The following is a 26028-nucleotide window of genomic DNA, read 5'->3' as shown; positions in this document are numbered from 1 at the left end:
TTTAAAATCTGGAAAGGGTTTTGTCAGGTGGAGATTGGTGGGGAAGATCCAGTAGTGATTTTGTTAGAATCTGTTGATAAGGATGTGCTCATTGATGGCTATTTCCCCGCAGGAGTTCTGAACCGCTCACTTTTTGCAAGAACCCTCTGCATGGATGCCGAAGTTCACCAGGCCCTTCACTATAACGTCCACAGCCTGTATGGCTACACCATGGCAAAAGCCACAGACTCGTAAGCACTAGGTTCTCCTCCTAATTCCAGATTTGGGGAGCTGGGAGATGGAGGGTTTCTCTTGTCATCTATAGGTATATTTTTCAAATATATTTTGTGGTTATAGGGATCTAGAAACTCAGATTTTACAGGCTACTTAAGAGGTCTTCTCATATAATCCCTTGGTTTCTTGCAGGGTTATTTTTTATTGGCTTGTGACTAAGGAGTTGATACTAGTAAGCAACAGTGTGCAAGGAACTTAGGATCCCAACTGGAAGTCAGCCTTGCTTGGGTTCCATTACTGAATGTGCTATGGTCGCCACACTAAGGTTGCCTGATTTAGTGATTTAAAATACAGGACACCCAGTTAAGTTTGCAATGGACGTACATATACTAAAAACCATTAGTTTATACGATATTCAAGTTTACCTGAGTGTCCTATATTTATATATAGCAGTGGTATACCACACTCCCCTGGCTTTCCTCCCTACTGCCTGCCCCAGTCACCCTCTCAATTCTCCCCTCTGCCCAAGACAAACACACACCAACACCACCATCATCACCATCACCACCACCACCACCATCACCACCACCACCACCATCACCACCACCACCATCACCACCACCACCATCACCACCATCACTGCCACCACCATCACCACCACCACCATCACCACCATCACTGCCACCACCATCACCACCACCATCACCATCACCACCACCACCACCATCACCACCATCACTACCACCACCACCACCACCACCACCACCACCATCATCACATCACCGCCACCACCATCACCACCACCACCATCACCACCACCATCACCATCACCACCACCACCACCATCACCACCATCACTACCACCACCACCACCACCACCACCACCACCATCATCACATCACCGCCACCACCATCACCACCACCACCATCACCACCACCACCATCACCACCATCACTGCCACCACCATCACTGCCACCACCACCACCGCCATCACCACCACCACCATCACCACCACCATCACCACCACCATCACCATCACCACCACCACCATCACCACCACCACCATCACCACCACCATCACCACCACCATCACCATCACCACCACCATCACCACCATCACCACCACCACCACCATCACCACCACCATCACCACCATCACCACCATCACCACCATCACCACCACCATCACCACCATCACCACCACCACCACCATCACCACCACCATCACCACCATCACCACCATCACCACCATCACCACCACCACCACCACCACCACCACCATCATCACATCACCGCCACCACCATCACCACCACCACCATCACCACCACCACCATCATCACCACCACCACCACCATCACCACCATCACTGCCACCACCACCACCATCACCATCACCACCACCATCACCACCATCACTGCCACCACCACCACCATCATCATCACCACTACCACCATCACCACCACCATCACCACCATCACTGCCACCACCACCACCACCATCACCGCCACCATCACCATCACCACCATCATCACCACCATTACCACTCAATAGGAAAGTCTAACAAAGAGACAGATGCTTCCTACAAAGAATTTAGCCCTTTACTTGACTTCTCTAGGGTACATGACATCACTGGCCACTCCTTTAAAGCTCAGTTCCTTCAGTTCTGAGACATCACTCTATCTTGGCACACCTGCTCTTTTCCCAGCTGTCCCTTCTCTACCTCTGTTTCTTCTTGACCTCTGAATCTTTTTCATTTATTCTCTCACTATTGATAAATCTTAGGGGTCAATCCCTAGACTTCTTTTTGCATTCTCTGCTGACACAAAGGTGATTTATTCCTTCATAGTTTTTACTGTAATTTATTCTGATAATTTAAAAATCTATAATTTCATAAATCTGTAGCTTAGATCTCTCCCCAATTTTCAGACTCAGATATCCAAAACTACCTTCTGATCTTCTCTACTTGAATGTCTTATAGTACCTCCAATGCCATTCACCTCACTCTGTTACCTGTTTCTGCCCAGCCTCCACAGTCTCGCTAATCATTTTGAAACTGTTAAATTCCCTGTCTTGGTTGGTAGCAACACCATCCCTATCTCCCAGACTCCCAAGTGAGAAATTTGGTATCACCCTTGAGTTATTTCTTTCTATCACACCCTCTCTTAAATCAGTCTTCAATCCCTTCCATTCTAAAACATTTCTGTAGCCATCTCCTTCCGCCCCCCTACTTCTTAATGGGGGCCGTCACCATTGCTCACATAAAGCTTACATGAGTCCCATGACTACTAGTCTCCCCTCTCTGGCTGTAGCTTTATCTCCCATTCATCTAACCTCTACTCTGCTATTCAAGGACCAGCAATATTAGCATCGCCTAGAAGCGTATTAGAAATGTAGTGCCTTGGCCCTCACCCTAGACCTTGGAGATGAGAATATGAGGGCACAGTCACCCTGTGTGTCCTTAGCCTGAGGAATCATGTGTGTGCTAGAGGCATGGTTGTTGAATAAATAACTGGCCTGAGAAACAGAAGAAGGACCCGATAGGCCCAAATGGGAGCTGCTGAACTGGAGGCAGAGACTGGGCCTATTTTGTTTTCCCATGCCGTTTTGTTCTCATGACTTAATATTATGCTGGATAGGCCAGCGAGAGAGAGTCCTAGTCCAGTAAATGCAAAAGTTTTTATTTCAATAAACAAAAAGCTTCAAGAAGAGAGACACACATTTCTGATCCTGCTATCGTCTGTTTTCTGACTTCTTTCTCTCGACCTTTCCTGGGAAGTAAACTAGATGAAGATGACAGTCCCCTCATCTTTGAAAGGAGAGTCTTGGATTGATGTTTCCCACATCCTTTCTTGTTCTGATCTATTTGGACTCATGGATGCTTCTAAGGGTGGAAGGTGAAGGGAGAGTGGATAAATGGCCAGGGTGAGAAAAAAAAGGAGGGGAGGGCAGGAGGAAGGAAAGGGAGTTTCAAATTGCTTCATTGCTTGAGTTTCCATATGATAAAAATGCTATAAAACCGTGGTGGGATTGGTTATATGTTCTAATAGCTATGCCAATAATAGTTAATGGTTAAACGTCTAAGTTCCCAAAGAACAGTGGAGATAAATGCAACTTGGCCTTTGGGCATCAGAGTTGGTTAAAAATCAGGTAAGATTTTCATTTAGTTGTATTTGGGCATCAGGAGATTTTAAGTCATAGATCTGATGAATATTTGGCTCAATATTTGCTGGAAGTATAGTTTGGGGACAGAGGTGACTGGTCTACAGAGAGACTGAAATTCACTTTCCTCTAGCCTGAAAGTAGGAAGAAACCAGATCTTCTCAGATTTCAAGACCTGACCATAAGTAGGCCCAACTTGAGGGACACAAAATAGAGAGTTAGGAATTGCTGGGTAAATTTTTCCTCTGAGCTGGAAAAATGATTATCTAATCAGTGTTACCATAATGGGCTGACCCTAAACAAACCCTGAAGTCAGATAACTTCATTCCTGTTTCTCTTTCACTTTATCTAACCTGAATGTGTTTCATTCATGACTTATGGCCGCAGGGTGCAGTAAACCCGCTAGCCAGTGGTAATAAAGGCAAAGTATTGCCAGCCCGTATCACAGGAGAAACGAGGCCAGGAGTTGGAGTGAGTCCTCTGCATTCTACCCCGATTTTTGAGTCATTACATTGTCAGAATGGGGCACTTCATTTTCTTAAACCAGTCTTCTATTTCAGAACTTTTTCCATTATAAGTTGTTTTGCATGTGTAGACTCCCCATAACAACCTTAGGAATATAAAGAGGGAAAGCGTCGGTGGCTGTGATAGTGTCTGTGAGGAACTGCCCAGTGCCTGATGGTACACTCGTCTCAGATCATGTGTTGGAAGGAAAGATAGCAGAGCTTGCCTGCGAAGAGCTAGAAACAATTCTGGCTCAGGTATCACCATCCTATAGTTGTATTATAGTTCAGTTTTAAAACACTAACGGAAGGTGTGAACTGTTTAGGAGAGGAGAGGGCAGGGAGAGGCCTAAGCAAAACAGTGTTCCCAAAAAAGCTAGGAAAACAGCCTACATCTTACTGTCTGTTATCTCACCCCACATCCCCCACATCCTTTCTGAATTCCTTGTCTTTAATTCCTTTGCTTTCCTTTCTATACACTTTTACTTGATATGTAATATTTTATATGTAATACAATGAAAATATTTCATATTTTTAGTTGCTTTTAACTTCATTAAGAGTATCATATGCCATCTTGAGATTTACTCACTTCAATTAATATTAGTTTGCATAGATTAAGATTTCCCAGCATTGGGAATTGCTAACAATAAGTTCTGAAGCTTCAGAGGAACCCAGGTGCCCTGCGCCCAGACCGTGTACAAAAATCTCCTCTTAGGCAAAGAGCAGGTACAGGGTTCTGCCCTGAGCTGGTGTTGTGCTAAACAGGATTGCGAATGACCAGCAAGGCATGGAACCAAGGAACACTGGAAACATTTTTTCTAGAGAGAGAAGATGGGGTCAACAAACAATGGTTTCAATGTATTGCTGACCTAAGGGGCCAGAGCACAACCAGACCCAACGTGGAGAAAAAATATTCAGGAGGCAAGAGCCTAGAGAAATTCCTTAGAGGTGCTGGACTATAGAGGTGTGTACTGTCTTACAGGAGGTCTGAAACCTTACCTAGAAGTGAGAAAGAAGCTCTTAAAAATGCTAATTTAGTTTGCTCACCTCCACGATACCCTGATGTTTTTTCTCAGTTTGGAAAGCCCATGGCTGCCTTGGGTATAGGTAAGTCCTTGGCATTCACAGCTCACTTCACATTCAACTGACTGTATTCCTTTTCAGGGCCTTGAAGACTATCTTCTCCAAAAAGAGGAACTTCATCTTATCCCGTTCTACTTTCGCTGGATCTGGCAAGTTTGCTGCTCATTGGTTGGGGGACAATGAAGCTGCGTGGGATGATCTTCGATGGTCCATTCCAAGTATCCTTGAGTTCAACCTATTTGGCATCCCCATGGTGAGTTTCACTCTCAACCATGGAGCTTTCACCCTTTGTCTTTTGACATTCTTTCCATTACCAGCCTTTGAGGTGTCTGAAAACCACGGAGCACATGTCTCACTGTGATATGTATTGGAAAAATCAATTTTTATGTGTGGTGTGAGCTGCTTTCTGAAGATAGGATGGTAACATCTTATCATTGGGTGGTCACCCGTGGAATCTCTGAAGTTAGGAAGGAGACGCCACAGGTAAAATGTATTAGGATCACAGAAAAATTCCATCAACAGAACACCAATGAATAGCAGAGAATGGAATTGGGAACTGAATATTGAGGATGAGCCCTTGGTACAACATATGACAGTCAGTCTTCCTCGCATCAATCAGTCCTTGATGGCACACTGGCTTTATTATTCCATTTGGCTGGGCGATTGCCCTGAAAGCCCGGGACATCCTTAAGCATGGAGCGATGGGAATAGTGATTCTCACTTCCCTTCGGCATCACATAGGTATATGCAGTCAGTGCTTTCTTCTCTCTTGCTGACCACTGTGCTTGTATGTGTGCTTACTGTCCAGGTAGGTGCCAATATCTGTGGCTATACAAATAATGTCACAGAGGAGCTCTGCAGGAGATGGATGCAGCTTGGAGCCTTTTATCCACTATCGAGGAATCACAATGGGCCTGGGTTCAGGGTAAGGTCCCCAAGAGAAGTGATGGAAACTTCTTGGGTTATCTAATATCCTGGTTCTCAACGAGGAGCTGAAGAAAATACTCTAAGTGCAGGGGCAAAATAGATACATTTGGGGTGAGAGACCTAAAAGGCAGGATACCGGGGAAATTCACCAACAAAGGTGCTGCTATCACTTCTGTCATCGCCTTATATACGATGTGACAATTGGAGTCCACTGGTACTTTACTTCAGCTGATTCCAAGGGAACCAGTCCTAGATATGGGGGAGCAGGAAAAAGGATTTCGGGAGGGGCAGGCCAGTGATCTGAATTTTTTTCACCTTGTTACAACAATCTATGTTTCTATGAGTGGTTTGGGAGACCATTCCCCACTACTGCTCGTGACACATCCCACCTTTCTCCTGTTCTAACCAAGATCATGCTTTCGATGGGCAAGTCTGCAGAAATTGGCCCAAAGTCCCTTGTAAGGAGATATTTATGGTGATGGCAGGAGCAAATAGGGTGGGATGCCCTCTCTTTTAATGAAGAAATCTGCATCTGTTTTAAATGGAGTGGTTTGGCTCTTAATAGGCTCATTAGAGTAACGTACTGATAATCATTTTAGTTCTAGTCCTTGACTTTGTCCAGCGACATGTCTCTAACCTGGGAAAGATTTGCAGTCAAATCTTCAAAGTATGTTATCCCTGGGCTGTCCTAGCCGTTTGTGATCTAGAGAGAGATGAACTGTTTCTGAATTCTAAGCAGGTGGCTGGGAGCAGGGAGGTGGGTTTTCTCCCTGAGGAGATGGCCGGGAGGACTTAACGCTGGTAAGAGCACTGGGATGGCTCAGGCTCCCGGCCTCCAGTGCCTGTCTTCTCTCCTCTCAACTAGTGCCGATAATGAGAGCCACACATGGACTTTTAAATGCAAATCGAAAAAGTATGAAGAAACAGGAACAATTATTATTTTTTTAAATATGTCTTTATTGATTTCAGAGAGAGGAAGGGAGAGGGAGAGATAGAAACATCAATGATGGGAGTCATTGATTGGCTGCTTCCTGCACGCCCCCTACTGGGGATCGAGCCCGAAACCCGGGGCATGACCGGGAATCGAACCGCGATCTTCTGGATCCTAGGTTGATGCTCAACTGCTGAGCGACACCGGCCGGGCTTCCTAGGTTTCTTTATCACCCTGAGGCTGCCGTAGAAAAAAAGGTGGAAGACGTGTGTCACATTTAAATTCTGCCACTTGCTTGTGATTTTACACTGGGAAAGTCGTGCTATTTTTGATATGGTTTTCTCACCTATAAAATGAGGGAGCAGGTAGGTCCCAGATCCTTTCCATCCTGGAAATGCTTCCACATATTCAAGTTGGAGACCACAGCAACTATCATTCAGGAAGCTCCTTATCAATGGGAACTTTTAAGCTCTGATGGAAATATTTAGTGATCGTTCACGCTTCCTCCCAGGACCAGGACCCCGCTGCCTTCGGTGAGGACTCCCTGCTGTTGAATTCCTCCAGGCATTACCTGACGGTCCGCTACACCCTGCTGCCCTATCTCTACACCCTCTTTTACCGCGCTCACACCCTGGGGAAGACTGTAGCCAGGCCCCTGGTCCACGAGTGAGTTCCTCTTCCCGTGTTAGTAGTAACAAGGCTCATTAGGACCTTGTTTTCATATAATGAGCTGCTCTCCTATGCTGGAGGCCTCACCCCCCTTCTCTGTTTTCCAGGTTCTACCAGGACAACGCTACATGGGAGGTGCACGAGCAGTTCCTGTGGGGGCCTGGACTCCTCATCACGCCTGTTTTATACGAAGTGTGTTTTTAATCTAAGCGGGGCGGGATATCACACTTGTCCCCATGGCTCTGTCGCTGAATCAGCTGGAGCCTGAGTATCTTTGGCTGCATTTGAATATAAATATGAATATACATGAGAGATTATGAAAGTTTTGGAAATTAGAAAAATAGTAATTCTTGGTCCCACAGCCACTTCAAGCAAAACAATTTTTATTTTGCAAGATTACATTAAAGCCTGTGTCCTTAAGCATATGGACATTTACAGGGGCTTCAAATGCCTCCGGCTGGCCATCTGTGTTTCCCTTTGATTAGAGGGGATGCGCTCTTGGGGTTAAGAAGAAAGAAAAGACGGGAGAGGAGCGTGGAGGGAGAGAGGAGGGCTGGGCAAGGGGAGGTTGTTACTGTGGAGGCCATGTATGCGGTGTGCTTTGGGGCCACGGTGAGTGGGGAGGGGCGGGATCAGGATTATACTGATCAGTTTGTAAACATGGAAGGTCCCCAATAAACTCATGTCAAAGGCCCTGGGAGCTGGTGTTTTAGCCACACCATCTCTTGGCAGGCCCCACTACCAGCGAGTGGTCCTGCTGGAAGGCTCTCCTGGGTTCCTGACTGTTTCAGTCTCCTCCCACCTGTCTGATTATACAAGTAACTCAATGAATGGATTTTCTCTGCTTCTCTTAGAAAGTTCAGGAGCCTCAAAGCAAAACAAACTTAGTTTCTGGTACAGCCCTGTCTTGGGCAAACTGCCCGGCCTTTCTGGGTATCTGTATTTTTATTGGTAGAGTGGCAGGATCCCAACTCTCTCTCGGGATTGTTGGGAGGAGCACATGCAGCCACACAGGGAGGTGTTGTGCAGACTGTAAGGGGCTGTGCTAATGTTGCTCATTACTGTCGCTTCCCCAGGGCGCGGACCGAGTGAAGGCATACATACCAGATGCCACCTGGTACGACTATGAGACAGTAAGTGAGGCAGCCCCCTGGCCCAGAGACCTGCCCCCAGCAGAGAACAGCTCTAAGGCAGCTGCAGTGCTGGGAGCTGGGGCTGGATGATAGTATGAAGTTTAACGTTTAGTTGATTGTGGGTACTTTTCCGTGTGGAAGGCCTTTCCCTAAGTACCATGAAATAATCTGAGTAAGTGGGGTAGGTTGATGGTAATTTTCATTATGTCAACCTGGCCGCCATGCAGCTGTCAGGACCAGTCACTGGATTTAGGCTGTGATACCCTAGAGAATTAGAGTTCAGCTGTGGAATTATAGCATGGTGTAATACAAAGAAATAAGGTGGCTTGGAGCCTCCGCTTTGCTATCTACTTACTACCTATGTGCCTTGGACAAGTCACTTCCCTTTTGGGGGGTCTCTGTTTTCTCTTATTTGAAATGAGGCAGCTAAACTAGATCTCCAAGATCCCTTCTAGCCTAAACAGCCTATGATCTGATCTGTTTTCCTTTGTTGGTTAGGGAGTAGCCATCCAGTGGAGGAAACAACTGGTGGAGATGCTACTGCCTCCTGATAGGATCGGACTTCACCTTAGAGGGGGCTGCATATTTCCCACCCAACAGCCAAACACAACCACGGAGACCAGGTAATCTCCTGACCCTTCTAAGGTGTGACTGCTCTCGTGCTCCAAGGGGCAGGGCATTATGGGAAAGGCTAATATAGGGACCAAAAGTGGATAAAGCCAAGGGAGACACCTCCAGTCAGTGGTCTCCTTCCTCCCCTTTCAAGGTTGGCTTCAAATTGGCATCTTAGTGTTCTTTTAGGGAGTAAATGTAGCCTCTGTTCCTTTACTTTACCACAGTCTTTCACTTCTGGATTGAATCAGATTATGAGAACAGTCAAATGAATTACTGAGGAGGATTTCTCTAAGGTCAACAGCTGTCCTCAAGGAGATTGCCTTAGGCATGAGAGAATGCAAGTTAAACAGGAGATCAAAGTCCAGGTAGCTTCAAGGTCAAGAGCCAGAAAGTTTGGGTTCAAGCGCCAGTTCCACAACATACCAGATGTGTTACAATAGCAACTTACTCTCTGTGTTTCTGTTCATCATTTATAAACCGGGGATGATCATAGTTTGACTTTTTAGAGTTTTTATAAGGATTTAATGAAGTAACAAGTGATTTAATGTACACAAAACACTTAGAAGAGTTCCTGGCACATGGGAAGCACCTCCTAGTGCTAATTGTTGGCCTTATCCCAAACCCAGTTTCCGCAGGAGCCATCTCCTGTGACAATTCTTCTCATGCTTGTTCACTGCTAAGCTTTGTTGTCTGCCCACGCCCCGCTTCCAGGTCAGGAGCTACTCAGTTTCTGGGACAGACTCTTAGATGATCTGCCCGTGGGGCATGAAGGGGGCTGGCTTAACGCAGTCCTAGCTCTTCTTCATTCTCTGAAACTGAGGTTACTCTTTTGCAGTCGGAAGAACTCCCTGGGACTCATTGTTGCCTTGGACTATAAGAGAGAAGCAAACGGAGAGCTGTACTGGGACGATGGTGCATCTGCAGGTAGACTTCCTATGGCCCCCACTGCGGCGCTAGGTCAGCCCTTGCAGGCCGCCCAGCGTGGCGCTCACCCCGTTATCACTGATGCTGATTTCTGTAGCTTAGAATAGATTTATTCTGAGGTTTGATTGGCCAAGCACAGTGCAATTAAAATAGACTTCAGATGACCAACTTGTATGTTATTGACTCTACCAAAGCAACAGACATTATTGGGTCTAGTTTAAGTATTTCCTCCTCTGGGTATCATGATTCACACCAAATAATACATTTTGCTCATAGATTTGCACAATACTCCTTTGGTTAGTGTTGAGGGGAAGAGTCTAATTAGTGTGTTTTTCCACTGTGGGATTCCCATCTAAGTACCTCCCATAAGCTTATGGTCTGATATTATATAAAACTCCCGCCCCACACAGAATTAGCATTTATTAATATTTATTGGCTATTCTTTACTGCACTGCACGCAGGGGACATAAGGATGAATAAGTCATGGACATTGCACTTGAACTCCTGGGCAGCAGGATAGATACACTGTGCGTGCGGGTAACTGTAACGTGAGGCAAAGTGCTGTAAAGGCCAGGAAACAGCGCTTCATGCCGCGGGTGCGGCGGTGGAGCTGCCACTGTGGGTTGCGGTGCCAGGAAACCTTCGCAGGGATTCGACAAAAACGGGTAGAACGCGGCCAGGCAGAATCAGAGGGCGAAGGAATGCCCGCCAAGAGGCGCCTCTGCTTCCTACGCGACAGGGACCCCCGGCCTTCTCTTTCAGGGGCAGTAGCTGAAAAGAACTACATTCTGTATGAGTTTTCTGTCACCTCGGTAAGTACTGTTTCTGAGGAACATTCATTGTATGTGCTTTTCTCCCTTCTTCCTTCCTTCCTTCCTTCCTTCCTTCCTTCCTTCCTTCCTTCCTTCCTTCCTTCCTTCCTCCCTCCCTCCCTCCCTCCCTCCCTCCCTCCCTCCCTCCCTCCTTTCATTCTTTCTTTGAGAAAAATTTTCAATTTTGATGGGCCTAATTTATCTTTTTTTCCTTGCTTTTTGATGTCCCATATAAGAACTCTTTCTAGCCCTGGATCTTGAATATTTTCTCCTAAAAAATTTATAGTTTGACCTTTCTAGTTTGACCTGTGATCTATTTTGAGTTACATAATTATATGTGTAATTATATATATAATTTTTATGTTAGATGTGACCTTCAGGGTGAGGTTCAGCTTTTTGCCTGTGTACCTCCAGTTGCCCCAGCACCATCTGTTGAGATGCTATCCTTTCTCCACTATGTTGCTTTTGCACTTTTGCAGAAATCAGTTGGCATATTAGTGGATGCCTAGTCTTTCTAAATATCAAAGTGTTCCCCTTTTTACCTTAGTCTTCAGCTCCACCTTCTTTGTTATAGCTCAACTTTGCCACTTTTGAACTGTGGTTCCCTGAAGAAGTTATCTAATTTCCCCTCTTCTGAAAAATGGAGATCACTAGAGCTTCAACCTCATAGTTTGCTATGAGAATGGAAAGAGATAATACATGTAAAAGGCCCAGTACAGTGCCTGGCACATAGTAAGCATTTATACAATTTAGCTCATATCAGCATTATCGTTAAAATACAAAGAAAAATTATGTGGGCACTATTTTGTGTGTATGTGTAGGTCTATACCTTTGTGTGCCAGCGGGCCCTTGTGTGCTTCTGTCTTTTTGTTTGTTTGTTGGTATCTGTTTTATCTGCTTGAAAATTCTATGAGGTCAGCAACATATTTTCTGAATAATAGAATCAACAAATAACCAGTGAACGAAAACAAGCATAAAATATTACTAAAGGATTTAGGACTGTTAAGTGTCTGGGTTAACACATTTCCTGGGGACAATTGTCCAACGCCATTGAGAACCTCAGAGATTAAAGGATAGAACAGATCTCAGAAAGAAAGATGTTGAGTGGTGTGTGGGCACAGTTAAAATGTGATATACTTGGTCCCTAAACAGACTTTTTTTTTTCCCCCCCAGAACCGTCTACAAGCAAAGATTACAAATAATAATTATACGGACCCTGACAACCTCATGTTTACAGATATCATTATCTTGGGAATGGACAAGCAACCTGCTAATTTTGTCCTCAATGATGTTGCTATTTCAAATGTTCACTACAATGCGTCAACGAAGGTGGGCAATCAATCCACCGTGCCACCCTGCAGGGCCCTTGCCAGGAGCCCTGGCCTGGCATTCTGACAGCCAGCTCTCCCTTGCTCTGTTGAGTTTGGATGGGCCAGCGCACGCTGGGAAGCCGACCACACCATAGGGAAGATGCAGAAGGAGAAACGTGCCTGCTAAGCACGGCCCACTGTGCTTGGTTTCAGTGGAACTCAGAAGAAGACAGTCCTTTCAGGGAGACCCTGGGAGAAGGAGCTCTTCTCTGGGCAGATCAAACTAGACAGGCTGACCCCACCTGTGACGTAGTTCAATACATTGTTGTTCAGACTGTACTATTTGATAACCATTGGCCTGGCTCTGGAGGGTCTTTACACATTTGCCCTCTCCTTTAAGTTAAAGACTCTTTGAGAGACAGCTGATATTTTCCCTTAATGTTTTAAGCAATTTTTGTATCATTATAGAAAATGAGGGTTAACTAAAACACCAGGGCTAATTGGTTTTGCCCTTATTGAACGATTCTCTTACATGATAATCTCGGATAAAAGATTCTAACTGTTAGTTGAGGATTTCAAGTGCTGGGAAATTCAAAATTCCTTAGGGAGGCCCCTTTGCATTTAGACAACACATAGAGCAAAGGTTAGGAGCCTGGGTTCTAGAGTTAGGCCGAAAGGGATTCCGGTCCTGGCTCTGCCCTCCCTTAGCTGTGAGATCTTGGGCAAAACATTAAACCCCTTGAACTTCAGTTTTCTATCTTGTGCAATGGAGATAGCCATATTTTTGCAGCATAGGATTGCTTTATAGCATTAATAGAGAGAATGCATATAAAGTAGTTATCACAATGCCTGGGCCATATACATGCTCAATAAAACTTAGCTATTGTTATAACTGCCATCATTATTAAGATGTACCAGCATCACTCCCAGAAGGCTATCGTCTAACAATGACAGCCCTTCCTGTGACTGGTACCCCGTGATGATGGAAGCCCTTCCCCCTCAGTATTCCACAGTGACTCCATGAGGTGAGAAAGGCTGGGAATGAGCCAAGTGCATTTTCCTGACAGGCTATGCCAAGGCAAAGTGGGATTAGGTGAAGGCTATCCCATGGCAAAGTGGGATTAGGTGAAGGCTATCCCATGGCAAAGAGGGATTAGATGAAGGGCTAGCTCCCCCAGGCCTGACTTCCCAACCAAAAAGGAAGGACATTCTCCAGGTGTCTCTACCTCTCCGTGTTTGTCACCATGGCCGCCTTTTTTTTTCTTCAGGTGGTGAAAATCAATGATCTCAAGGGAGTGAAACTGGGACAAGAATTCTCCATAAAGTGGAGTCTTCCTGTCAATGACCTAGAGAAGTTCAACTGCTACCCTGAGGAGCCCAATCCCTCCGAGGAGAGCTGCAGGCAGCGGGGGTGCCTTTGGGAGGTAAGAGTGAGAAGATTACCACAGTGAGCAGGAGGTTGTAAAAACTGCCGCAGGAGAGATTAGACACCCAGAAAACACTTCCCAAATGTTGCTGGGTTGAATGGGAACCATTCATCAGGGAGAAACAATACTGCGACAACGGATGCATTGTTTGGTCAACTCTGAGTGAGAGGTAATCAGTGTTTTCCTTCAACATCCTGAATGAGAAGCTCATTGCTACCCTGGCTCTCCCTTTCCTCTAACCACCTTATTTTAAACCCCGCTTTTATCTGTAACATAGCAACAATGCACTGTGCATTGAGTATTTTAGGTGATTTTTTTTTCCATCTGTTAGAGTCCAAGTAGGAAGGTAAGGTATGAGTCTTCCCCTCCATTTGAAAAATAGAGAGATTGAAAGCCAGAGAAAACCAGTGATTTCCTTACTGTCACAATGGGGGCCACTATCCCATGGCAAAGTGGTAGAGCTTTGGGACACTGAGAGCGGAACCCTGCCTTAGGATCCAGTCTCCAGATCAAGATTCCTGCTGACCTTTCACTGCTAACCTGTTACACGAGGCCTGTGTGTGTGTGCGTGTGTTCCATGGATGCATTCATTCATAATGAAGTACCACAAACTAGGTGACTAAAAACTACAGAAATATAGGGTGTCCTCCCAAAATGTATACACACACTTTGAATAATTACAAAGGCAGTGTTTATTAACATACATTTCATTTGCAAAATTGAGCTATCAGCTATTAAAGTGTGTGTATACATTTTTTTGGGACACCCTGTATATTATCTCAGTGTCTTGAGAGCTGAAGTTCAAAACCAAAGTGTTGGCAGAGTTGGTTCCTTTTAAGGGCTGTGAGGAAGGATCTGTTCCATGCCTCTCTCTGAGCTTTTGGTGGTGTCCTGGCAATCTCTGGTGTTCCTTGGCTTATAAAAACATCACCCCTACTTCTGCCTTCATTTTTACACGGTGTTTGTTCCCTGAGTGCTTGTCTGTCTCTGTGTCCAAATTTTCCTATTTAATAAGAACACCAGTTAATAAATGGATGAAGCCCACCCTAATGACCTCATTTAACTAGGTCATCTGCAAAGACCCTATATCCAAATAGGGTGCCAGGTGTTAGGACTTAACACCTTGTGGGGGGGATGTAATTGAACCTATAATCAGGGGCATGTGTCAGAGACTTAGTCTGTGTTAACCAACTTCTTTAGTGATCAGAGCCGCAGAGTGTGGTGTGAGAGGCTGACCGAGAATTCCTCCTCTCATTGCAGGACAGAGCTCCTTCTAGCGTGCCTTCCTGTTTCTATGACACTATCCCTAATTATGCTGCCAATAACATTCAGTATTTGCCCGATGGCATCACCACAGACCTTACCCTCCTGGCGGCCCCCAAGTCGGCGCGAGCAGCTGCACCACCGCCGTCACCAGGGCGCGCTCGACCTCCATCCGCAGCAGCCACCGCCTCTGACCGGCTTTCTGAAAAGATCAGATTCCTTAGGGTCGGCGTGATCTACCACACGGAGAGCATGCTGCAGTTCAAGGTAATCCCCGCATTGCAGATCCTGGTCCTCAACACGGAGTTCTTGTGGGTGGAAGTCACTGAAACATCTTTTAGCCCAAATCCCTCATTCTAGAGATAAGATGCTGAGACCCAGAGAGGTAAAGGTCAGAAAGTGAGGAGACTAGAGCTGGGTATGGCCTTTGATCCACCAAGGTTGTCCATGTCCTATAGTGATGGAAACTCTAAGTCAGAAAGATCCTCAGTGAATCACTCCTTAGCCCTGAGAACAATGTGTCTGTTGTTAGGTGAACTCACAAGAGAGGCATTGACTCACTTCCAGCCTTACAGGTATTTCTCTAGCAGCTGATACTTCCACTAACATGTGTCAGAATCACCTTCAAATCTTGTGAAAACTCACATTGCTGGGCCTCGCCCCCAGGGTTTCCGGCCCAAAAATCTGCATTTCTAAGTTCCCAAGTGGTGCTGATGCTGCACATTAAGGGGCCACACTTTGAGAACCACTACTCTGCTCAAATAGAAATACCGTGTGAGCCACATATGTTTTCTAATAACAGTATTTTTAAAAATGTATTTGGAAAAAATCAGGTGAAATAGACTTTAATGGCATTTTATTTAACCAAGGTGCTCAAATGTTACCATTTCATCATGGAATCCAAAGTGATACTTTAAAATCTTATGATCATACTAAGTCTTCAAACTCTGGTGTGTCTTTTGTGTTTATAGTGAGTCTCCGTTTAGACACTAGCACATTTCAAAGGCTTAATGCCCACACGTGGCTAGTGGATGCCACGTTGGACAGCTCGCGCTAGATGTTGCTTTTCACATTTTAATGTTGGGTGAATTCTCCAGGGATCTTGTGGAAATGAAGATTCTGGTTTAGAAAGTCTGGGGTGGGGCCCGAGATTCTGCATTCTTAACAGTCTGCCAGGTAATATTGCTGCTTTGGCCTGAGAAACAGAATTTTGAGAAGCAAGGCTCTTGACAAAACTTGTCCTAAGTGTAATATGTGGGCTCGTACTATGAGAAAAATGATGATGGCTTGTAATGGCAATACTACCCGACCTTGCAAAGTACTTTGCCCGTCTCTGTTTGCCCACCCAGCCGTCCTGTCAGGTAGGTAGAAATGAGTGGGAGGTACAAAGGAGCAATCTTTGGAAAGGAAAAGCTGAGCAACATCTGGAAGCTCAACTAGTAAGAAGATCTCAGAGTTCAGTTCTCTAATTTCTAACATACGTACACGTGCCCGCTCATAGTCTTACGTAGTTGAATGCACATACGTGTTCAGATGCCACTCTCATAAACACACATGCACATATTCTTTCTATGAGATTCTATACCTTTCCATGACAAATTCCTTAGAGGAAGTGCCGTCCCTGGCTTTGAATGGGTATTGCTGAGCCAGTCTTGCAGTTCAGGATCTGTGTTGGCCGCACGGGGTGGGCAGGCCTCACATCTATTTGCTTGGGGATGTTTGATGCCTCCTGATGGGAACTGAATTTTATGAGCTGGCCTGAGGGGTTTGGGTTTGAGATTCCATCAGAAAGTCTCCTTCTCTCTCCTTGTCAGATCTATGATCCCAAGAACAAAAGGTATGAGGTCCCAGTGCCTCTGAACACCCCTAGCTCTCCGGTTGGCTCCCCTGAAAACCGTCTGTATGAAGTCAGGATTCAAAACAACCCTTTCGGGATTCAGATTCAACGAAAAAGCTCCGGCACAGTGATGTAAGCATTATTTATTTGCTTCTAATTAGAGTGGTTCTAGATCTAATTACAGTGGTTCGAATTAATGCAAGTGAAATATTAACCTTGGAGGCTCCATGTGTGTGTTTCCTTTTTAAACAGAGAGGGTATCTGTTCCCCCTACTTCAATGGGGATTTCATTTCCTATCGGTCACTAGTGCAATGAGAACAATCAATCAAAGGTTTAAAAATACTAAGTGTTGCTTGATTTCAGAAAAACCAATGTTCTATTCATTGTTCTTGTTAAGTAGAACAGAAAACTCTATATGCCTCATTAGAAATAGTAACGGAAGAGTCAAGAGAGAGGGGCAAGTGTTAGCGAGGAGAGAAATGGAGCCTTGTAGTCTTGATTCCTATTGACACTGTAAACTTAAAGCCTTTTCACAGTGTTAAGCATGAAAGGAATTGTCACCTCTCATCCCTGTCCTGCTGCTGCATGGCATGAACTGAAGGTCTGGATTTTACCTGGGGCTGAAGCTCCCTGTCCTAATAGAAACTGTCACCTGCACGTGCACGCGTGGACAGCCTTTGGCTCTCTTTGACGATGTGTCTGACTTACTGCCTGTTGACTTCTTTGGTAAGAAGTCCATCGGCCAATCTGAAAAAGTCGTTGTGAGTTTCACACTTTCCTATTGGAAAATTTGCTTCAAGCTAATTCATTGATTCGAACTGATAGGCCAGGCGATGAGAGCTAGAAATGAACAGAGGAGTGAGGCTCTCAAGGGCCCATCAGTTAGAGAAGGAGTTGCCAGCCTTGCCACCCACGAAATAAAAATGCGAACACAGAACCTTGGTAGGGAGCCATGGCCATGCTTATGACCTTGGTCATGTCACAGCGTTGGGACACGGATCCAGGTGTGCAGTCACTCAGGAGGCTCCCGAATCAAGTAGGCGTCCTAAATGCATGCCCTGTGTGTCCTGGCCTGTCACCAGCTCAGCTCGAAGGTGTCCCTCTGTGTTGCAGTTGGGACTCTCAGCTCCCCGGCTTCACCTTCAACGACATGTTCCTTTCCATTTCGACGCGCCTCCCCTCTGCGAACATCTATGGCTTTGGGGAAACTGAGCACACAACCTTCAGAAGGAACATGAGCTGGAACACGTGGGGAATGTTTGCTCGAGATGAGCCACCAGGGGTAAGCGCAGAAGCGTAAGATTATCGATCCGTTTCTCTCTGTACGAATTTATTTTAATCCATATATGGTACCCTACTCATCCGCTTCAGCTTATGTTGATAAATTCTGCTCTAAAATGAAGCAGGCCACCTATTATGTAATATCCTTCTGTCCCTAAATGTCTTTTAGTCTTTTAGAATATATATATAATATATATAATATATATAATATATATATAATACACACACAATATATATATTGTGGACTATGAATTTCATGAACTTTTATTGAATATACTCTATGTGTCAGGCACACATAGAATAAGACACTATCTTATTTAATAAAACACTGTCTTTTTCCTCCAGAGGCTTATGTGCTAGTGAGAGAGATGCAGAAATAGTGATAGCGGCACTGTCAAGGCTATTCCAGAATTATTTAATAATACGCAAAGAGGCATGGAGAGGGTGGCGCTTAGCTTTTTACTCAGGGTGGAAGGGAGGGTCAAGGACGTCTTCATCAAGGACATGACATTGCGCTAAATCTTCAGTGTTGAGTAGGAGTTGGCTGTTTAGGCTACAAGGTGGACAGGAGTTCTGGGATTCTCCTCTTTTTGTTACCCATCTCCTCTCCCCACGACTCTCCCAGTACCAGAAGAATTCCTACGGCGTCCACCCCTACTACCTGGGCCTGGAGGAAGACGGCAGCGCCCACGGGGTGCTTCTGCTAAACAGCAACGCCATGGGTAACGGACACCTTTCCTGGGACCACCCTATCAGGATCTGGAATATCAGTAGAAATAAGGAAATTCGAGGGCAAGGGAAACGGGCCGCAGAACCCCACCTTTCATTTATTCACTTATTCATGATTTATTAAGACCTCTAGGCCAGCCATGGGGAGTAAAATTTTGACGAATCGTGGCCCGTACTTTTGTGTGACCTTGCTTTACTGGGCCACTCGAGTTCCCTTTCGCAGAGCGGTATGAAAGGCTGAGATTGAGATTATGTTTGGGGCACCTGGAAATCTATCTCTGATTCTACTGCATAAGAGAAGACTTTCCAGAGGAGGTGGGCACTACAGGCAAAGAGTGAAAATAGCAGTTATCAGGGCAGGTCCCCTGTCTGGGTAATTTACTCTTCCAAGGATGTTCCTCATCTTTTTTTTTTTTTTTTTAATAGATGTGACGCTCCAGCCCACTCCCGCCCTGACATACCGCACCACAGGAGGGATTTTCGACTTTTATGTGGTTTTGGGGCCAACTCCCGAGCTTGTAACTCAGCAATACACGGAGGTCAGAAGTCATTCTATTCATTAATAAACCATCCAATGCTTACTGGGTATTGCGACATTCTTAGCACTGAGAAAGGCCAATTTTATTTTATGGCCCTTGAGTGTCCCTACTACGTTACTGCTGTCTTTTCTGAGGGTAGGGTTTTACTGTTAAGGGATATTGATACCCCATACATCTCTTAATTATTTGCTAAAAAACCTAAGAATGTCTAGTCAGTAACAACCACTGACTTTTCTGGTTTCTTAGAGCCGAAGGTCTAGAATAGAGGGAGACCCTCCATCCTTCCGCATCCCCATGGTGGTTCCAAATTTATTGGACTTTCTTATTTTTCTTGAATGAGGCCTCTTAGATCAGACAGTACTCAGCAGAAGCGCTCACGTTGCTTCAAGCCTAAGGCGACTATCTTTTCTTCCCGAAGAGTCTACTTGGACCCACTTTTCTTTTTTCTTTTAGTTGATTGGTCGGCCAGCAATGACTCCGTACTGGGCCTTGGGATTCCAGCTGAGTCGCTATGGATACCAGAGTGATACTGAAATTTCCAGTTTGTATGATGAAATGGTGGCGGCCCAGATTCCTTACGTATGAAGCCCTCACCCTGCCTGTGGTTTAATTAGTTATGGGAATTTGTGGCTAATTATAGCTTGAAAAACATCTTCATAGAAATTACTGATGACTACTTCAGTACAAAGATAATGTAGCTGGGGAGCTAGTCCTGTGTGGAAACATTGCTTTTTAAATTTATTTCATGTCACCCTTTCTAAATCAAGGGTTTAACGTTGAAAGGCATAAATCCTTCAGAAGTTAGCAGAAGATATTGTTAGGTAGTACCTCTTGCCAGAAATATCCTACAGTAGCCATGGTTGGTCTTAAGCCGCGACTTTGGGGACTTCTAAGAGAGAATCGTGTCAAGATTATGACAGATTTAGGAGATTATACTGTGACTGTTTTTGGAGAGGATGGCTATAAAGTGGCAATTAGAAAGTAGTCACGTTCAAGCCCTCACTTTGACTTAAACACAAATACTCACATGTGCATATCCTACAAGGAAACCTAGCCCCTGGGAGTGCAGTCAGTCGCTGTCCACAAGCCCAGTTCCACAAACTGCCTGCTCTTTCTCTCTCCTAACGATCAGCTCTAATCACACATTCTCCGCCTCTGCCTTTCCCCCACCTCCTGAGGTCTGGAGGACAATTCATGATCAGAAGATGAGAGTGAAGCGTTACCACGTTCTCATCAAAGAGCACTTGAAGCAGTCACCCAGGCTCTTTTTTTTCTTTCTTTTTATATACTACTGCACTAGACACTGACTAAATGTAAATTAGAAAAGATAGAAAAATTAAAAGATGGAAAAGATTCCATAGACCTATCTCGCCAAGGCAACCGATGCTAATATGTTGGTTCCTTCTTTTCCAAGCTTTGGCTTATGCACAGGCCTCTGCTCCCTCAAACAAGCTTCACCTAGAGTCTTAATACGGGTGACTATCACATTCAGGCCAAAAGGAAGCTTCTCTTTTTCCAACGGAATCGTGAGCACTTAGGTGTCACTCAGCAACCTTGAACTGGGTACATCTCAGGTGCAGAAACCGAGGTCGGTTGGTGCTGTACTGAGAAAAGGGAAGACAAAGTTCTCATCTCAAAGACCACCCAGACCAATGGGGATGGTGGAAACAGTATACACACTTTAGAATGCTGGAAAATGACGCAGTTCTTAAATGTGAATAAATTCAGCCAGGTTTACTGCAGGAAAAAAGAGAAATCAGATATATGACATTTTCTGTTTCTCAGCGGAGTCCTGCCTCCTACCCTTGACCATGTAACTAGCACTTTTTCGGATAGGCTCGCTGCCTTCGAGGCTTGGAGAGGGGACACCACGAGAACTGAGGGGAGGAAAGGGGAGAGGGTGCCAGTGGGGAGGGGGGCAGCAAAGGAATGAGAACAGGCGATCCTCGCGCAGGAATCAGGCAGCAGTTTTAATCAGCAGGACTGAAAGCCAGTCTAGGGGGTAGGGAGGTAGACTCGGAGGGGCCTGGGCCGGGCTCAGCAAGCCACAGCCCTGGGGCCTGGCGAGCAGCGTGGGTGCCCTGAGGGACCCCTAAGCCCTTGCTTGGCCCCCCTGCAGGATGTTCAGCATGTGGACGTGGATTACATGGACCGGCAGCTGGACTTCACCCTCAGCACCAGCTTTCAGAACCTCGGGCTGCTGATGGAGCGCACGAGGCCCAATGGCACGAGATTCGTCCTTGCTCTGGTGGGTGCTTGCCAAGGTTAGAGCTCGTTTCCCGGCTCTGTTTAGAAACAGCGCCACCATGAAGGGTACAGGGCAATTCGGGGCACGTTTTTGCAGCCTCCTGTGGACCTATAATTATTATTTTGAGTTTGGTGACGCAAATATACAAAGGAGGAAAGGACAAATTAAAAAGGCTTATGAAAGATGATACGTTACGATCTTTATTTTTCATGACTGGGTGTAATTTATTGTTACTGCTCTCTTGGTAGAGTTAGAAGAACTGTGGGCTAAAACACTGAATGTGGGAAAAAAAAGTCTCACTGTTTCAGGCTGTGCTTCCAATAGCTGTATCAGTCTCATCTTTACCATAGGGGTTTTAAAAACCTAAGTTTTATCATCTTCCAGCAATGATGAGGCTCAGGGGACTTATTTCCCCATAATTAAAGTCCCAAACAACCTAGTTAGGATCCAGAAAACCAATTTATTATTTTACATTGGACGTTATATCTTGATTAAACACAGAAGCACTTCCCTACAAAGGCTCTCCCCTGCTAGCTTCCAAAAATTAGAGCATTATTTGCTGACTTTTGTTTGTTCATTCATTCATTCATTCATTCATTCATTCATTCAAGTATTTATTAAGCACTGGGTCTTTGAAAATTACCATTATAAAAGGTGTGTGTGTGTGTGTGTGTAATCTAAGTTCATAAAGAAAACAATGTCCTTATAGGGACTATAGTCTATTATAATTTCGGGTAGTAATGATTTGTATGGCGATCGTGAAATAGGATACCATTATAGAAACTAATTGGGGCAGGTAAGGGATGCAGTTAATGGGAAGGCCACTTTAGATGGACAAGTCTGGCCACAGAAAGAAGAGAAAGTTTCATGTTCTTGGAGGGTATTGCTATGACGCTGTGGAAACACGGTAAGTTGCCTTTCCCTGTTTGAGGGTAATGTCTTGCTAATCTGGTTTCTCTCCAGGAGTTCTTTTCAAACATTTGCATGTTTGTTTGTTTTTCCCCTCAGGAATTTTATAGAGAAACATCAATATATTCTTTTACCCCTCAGCTACCCAGTAGACATAAGGCAAATTATCCATGGTTGTGCTTTTTGTTTGTTTGTTTTTTTGTTTGTATTTGAAGTTCACTATTTCTTTCTGTACTGTAAATTGTTAAAATTTTGGAGATCGTTTTTTCTTGGAAATCTTTTTCTCATGTTTTCTGTTTTAAACCCTTTTGTTGCAGAATCCAGCCATTTCTGGCCAGGAGACCCAGTATCTCCCATTCATCAGAGGGCAGGAAAACAATGTATTCATCAAATGGCCTAACAACAGTGATATTGTCTGGGGAGAGGTAAGGATTGGGAGGAGATGCCCGTAATAAATCAGCATCAGCATCACAATGTCTTGATTGAATGAGCCTCTTAATGAATCTTGGCAAAATGTACTAGGTAATTTATAAATTATGAACGAGTAGGACTCTGTCTGATACTGATTAGCTTAATGAACATTAATGAGACCGAGGTCGCAGGTCTAATCCTTTAAAATATCAGTGAGTTTTGTTTTATTGCCTGGAAATATTCCGGTGTCCCACCCATTATGTGTGCCTGCTGATTTTATTTATTTATTTATTTATTTATTTATTTATTTATTTAGTTAGTTAGTTAGTTAGTTAGTTAGTTAATCCTTGCCTGAGGGTATTTTTTCCATTGACTTTTAGAGAGAGTGGAAGCAGGGGGCAGAGAGAGAGAGAGAGAGAGAAACGTCCATGTGAGAGAGCCATTGATTGGTTGCCTCCTGCACTGCGCCCAGACAGGAGCCGGGGATCGAACCCAGATATGTGCCCTTGACCGTGAATCGAGTCCGAGGCCCTTTGGTGTGTGGGCTAACACTCTAACCACTGAGCCACACCGGCCAGGGCACCAGCTGGTCTTTAACGCACATAAATGATCCCCCCGAGAATGGCTCGGCAGCCTGTGTCCCTCCGGCACCCACACTCAAGACTTGTACCCATCTCTGCCCTATGATGCTTAACCAGCCTTCATATTGAAACAAGCCCCTAAATCTTATGCATTATCCCCCCTTTTTGCCTCCTCTCACTCCTATTTGGGGCCCCAGTTCTCATCCTCACTGTTTGCTTTATAGCAACAGGACTTGAGGTAGATGTCCTGACTCCAGGCGCCAGGAGCTCTCGGCCAGGACTCAGACTCTGCTCCGCAGTCACACTCGGCTGCTTTCCTTTGCTCTGGGCACACGCGAAGCTCACTGTGCCTTTGCACGTTGCCTTCTCAGCCGACGCAAATAGTATCTGCACTCGGGGCCACTCAAACATTCTGTCTTGTGAAGCATCCAATGCCTAGTTTAGCTCTCGCTGTTCCTCCCTTTTCTGCATTGTTGCCTGCAGAGGATACAGGTTACAACTTAACCCTTAAGTTCCATCTTTCCATGCTTAGAAAACAAGGACTGCTTCTTACTTAAATCCAAGTAGATGCAGACCATAGAAGAGTGCCTGGCACAGAGAATGCTTCCTGAATGAATGAATATATATAGTTAATATCCTTCTAATTATGGATGAAATTGGTTGATAATATGGATTTTTTAATGCTACATACACTTGGGGTTCCCAATAAATTATGATGCTGCTTAAAGTATTGAGGTTAAATTTATAGGTTGTAAATGGAAATCGATCTTCTTTCCTTGGGGTCACACTTCACATTTGTTATTTATAAAGGAAATTCTGTTATAGGTCCACAACAAGCACATCAGAGAGTTGAGTCATCATTTGAAAGGTGGTTGTTCTCAGGATATATTTTAAATGGATTTAGTTGATCATTAAGTTAAAAAATTAAATTTTGATATGTTATGGAATGAGTCAAGAGACCCAGCCTGCTTTCACCCAGCAGAATTTCATACATTCAGACCTTAGAATTTAATGGCAAAGATCCCCAAGATTTTTATGGCGATGCATGTCATCAGAATCTAACATGTGGAACATCTCATTGCCTGCATGTGGTGCTTTTTAAAGGTTTTAATTTTTCTTTTTATTGTTGACACTATTATAGATGTCCCCCATTTTCCCCTCCTTTGCCTCCCTTTACCTAACCTGCCCCCCCTGCCCCAGGCCTTCCCCACACTATATTGTCTGTGCCCACAGGCTATGTATATATGCATATATGTCCTTTGGTTAATCTCTTCCTGTCTCCTCTACCCCCCTCCCTTCTGAGATCTGTCTTATGTTCCATGTTTCCCTGCCTCTGGATCTATTTTGTTCATCAGTTTATTTTGTTCCTTAGATTCCACATATAAGTGAGATCATGTGGTACTTGTCTTTCTCTGCCTGGCTTATTTCACTTAGCATAATACTCTCCAGGTCTGCCCACACTGTCCCAAAGGGTAAGAGATCCTTCTTTATAGCTGCATAGTATTCCATGGTGTAAACATCCCACAGCTTTTTTATGTACTCACTTACTGATGGGCACTTGGGCTGTTTCCAAATCTTAGCTATTGTAAATTGTGCTGCTATGAACATAGGGGAGCATATATTCTTCCTGATTGGTGTTTTGGGTTTCTTAGGGTATATTCCTAGAAGTGGGATCACTGGGTCAACAGGCAGCTCCATTTTTAATTTTTTGAGGAAACTCCACACTGTTTTCCAAAGTGGCTGCCCTAGTCTGCATTCCCACCAGCAGTGCACTAAGGTTCCCCTTTCTCCACAACCTCGCCAGCACTTGTTGTTAGTGGATTTGTTGATGGAGCCATTCTCACAGGTGTGCAGTAATACCTCATTGTGGTTTTAATTTGCATCTCTGATGACTAGTGACGTTGAGCGTTTTTTCATATGTCTATTGTAATTGTTTAGGTAGCTCTAAGTTGAGTGTGTTTGTCACCTGGTAGTTACTTTTAAAAAAAATATATATATTTTTATCTTTATTGATTTGCGAGAGAGGAAGGGAGAGGGAGAGATAGAAACGTCAATGATGAGAGAGTCACTGATCAGCTGCCCCTTGCACACCCCCCACTGGGGACCAAACACACAACCTGGGCATCAGCCTGGATCTCCTGGATCATAGGTTGATGCTGAACTGCTGAGCCATGCTTGGCAGGGCCACCTGGTAGTTTCTCAGCAGAAAAAAAGATCCTCAAATGGAAACTTCAACAAGCAACTAAACTGGAAATGTGTAGGAGGCAATCATAAGTAAAATACCTTTACACGTGTACCTTTAATGGGTTGCTTTGTTTGAATCTAAGGTTGCTTGAAAAAGAACGAACCAAGGCTAGAATATTTTCACTGGAGAGGTTATGAACAGACTGAGTTTCAATGAATTGTCCACATGTAAACCAGTTACGAGGAGTAATGTCTTTCATCTCAGCACTTGATGTCACATCAGCTTGGGCATCCAGCATCCCACCCACTCTGTAGCTCACTTTTCCCTGGATGTCTA

The 26028-nt window shown here is 44.7% G+C and overlaps 1 protein-coding gene across 1 annotated transcript in view; it reads left to right on the top strand.

Annotated features, from left to right (window-relative positions):
- The window catches only part of MGAM2 (maltase-glucoamylase 2 (putative)), a 67166-nt gene that overhangs the window by 21812 nt on the left and 19326 nt on the right, over positions 1-26028 (top strand). Inside the window, exons 15-33 of the mRNA XM_087821324.1 lie at positions 113-230; positions 5042-5213; positions 5769-5885; positions 7330-7484; positions 7595-7679; positions 8564-8620; positions 9119-9243; positions 10071-10159; positions 10922-10971; positions 12145-12300; positions 13550-13705; positions 14969-15238; positions 16786-16940; positions 17923-18091; positions 18716-18812; positions 19246-19358; positions 19812-19937; positions 21478-21606; positions 22833-22940. Coding sequence (XP_087677450.1) covers positions 113-230; positions 5042-5213; positions 5769-5885; positions 7330-7484; positions 7595-7679; positions 8564-8620; positions 9119-9243; positions 10071-10159; positions 10922-10971; positions 12145-12300; positions 13550-13705; positions 14969-15238; positions 16786-16940; positions 17923-18091; positions 18716-18812; positions 19246-19358; positions 19812-19937; positions 21478-21606; positions 22833-22940 — 2447 coding nt within the window. The remainder of the gene's footprint in view (positions 1-112; positions 231-5041; positions 5214-5768; positions 5886-7329; positions 7485-7594; positions 7680-8563; positions 8621-9118; positions 9244-10070; positions 10160-10921; positions 10972-12144; positions 12301-13549; positions 13706-14968; positions 15239-16785; positions 16941-17922; positions 18092-18715; positions 18813-19245; positions 19359-19811; positions 19938-21477; positions 21607-22832; positions 22941-26028) is intronic.

The sequence above is a fragment of the Miniopterus natalensis genome, chromosome 10 (genome assembly GCF_054644295.1).
Source record: "Miniopterus natalensis isolate mMinNat1 chromosome 10, mMinNat1.hap1, whole genome shotgun sequence".
Lineage (NCBI taxonomy): Eukaryota > Metazoa > Chordata > Mammalia > Chiroptera > Miniopteridae > Miniopterus > Miniopterus natalensis.
The sequence above is the reverse complement of the archived record's forward strand: the minus strand, read 5'-3'. Positions and strand labels throughout refer to the sequence as shown.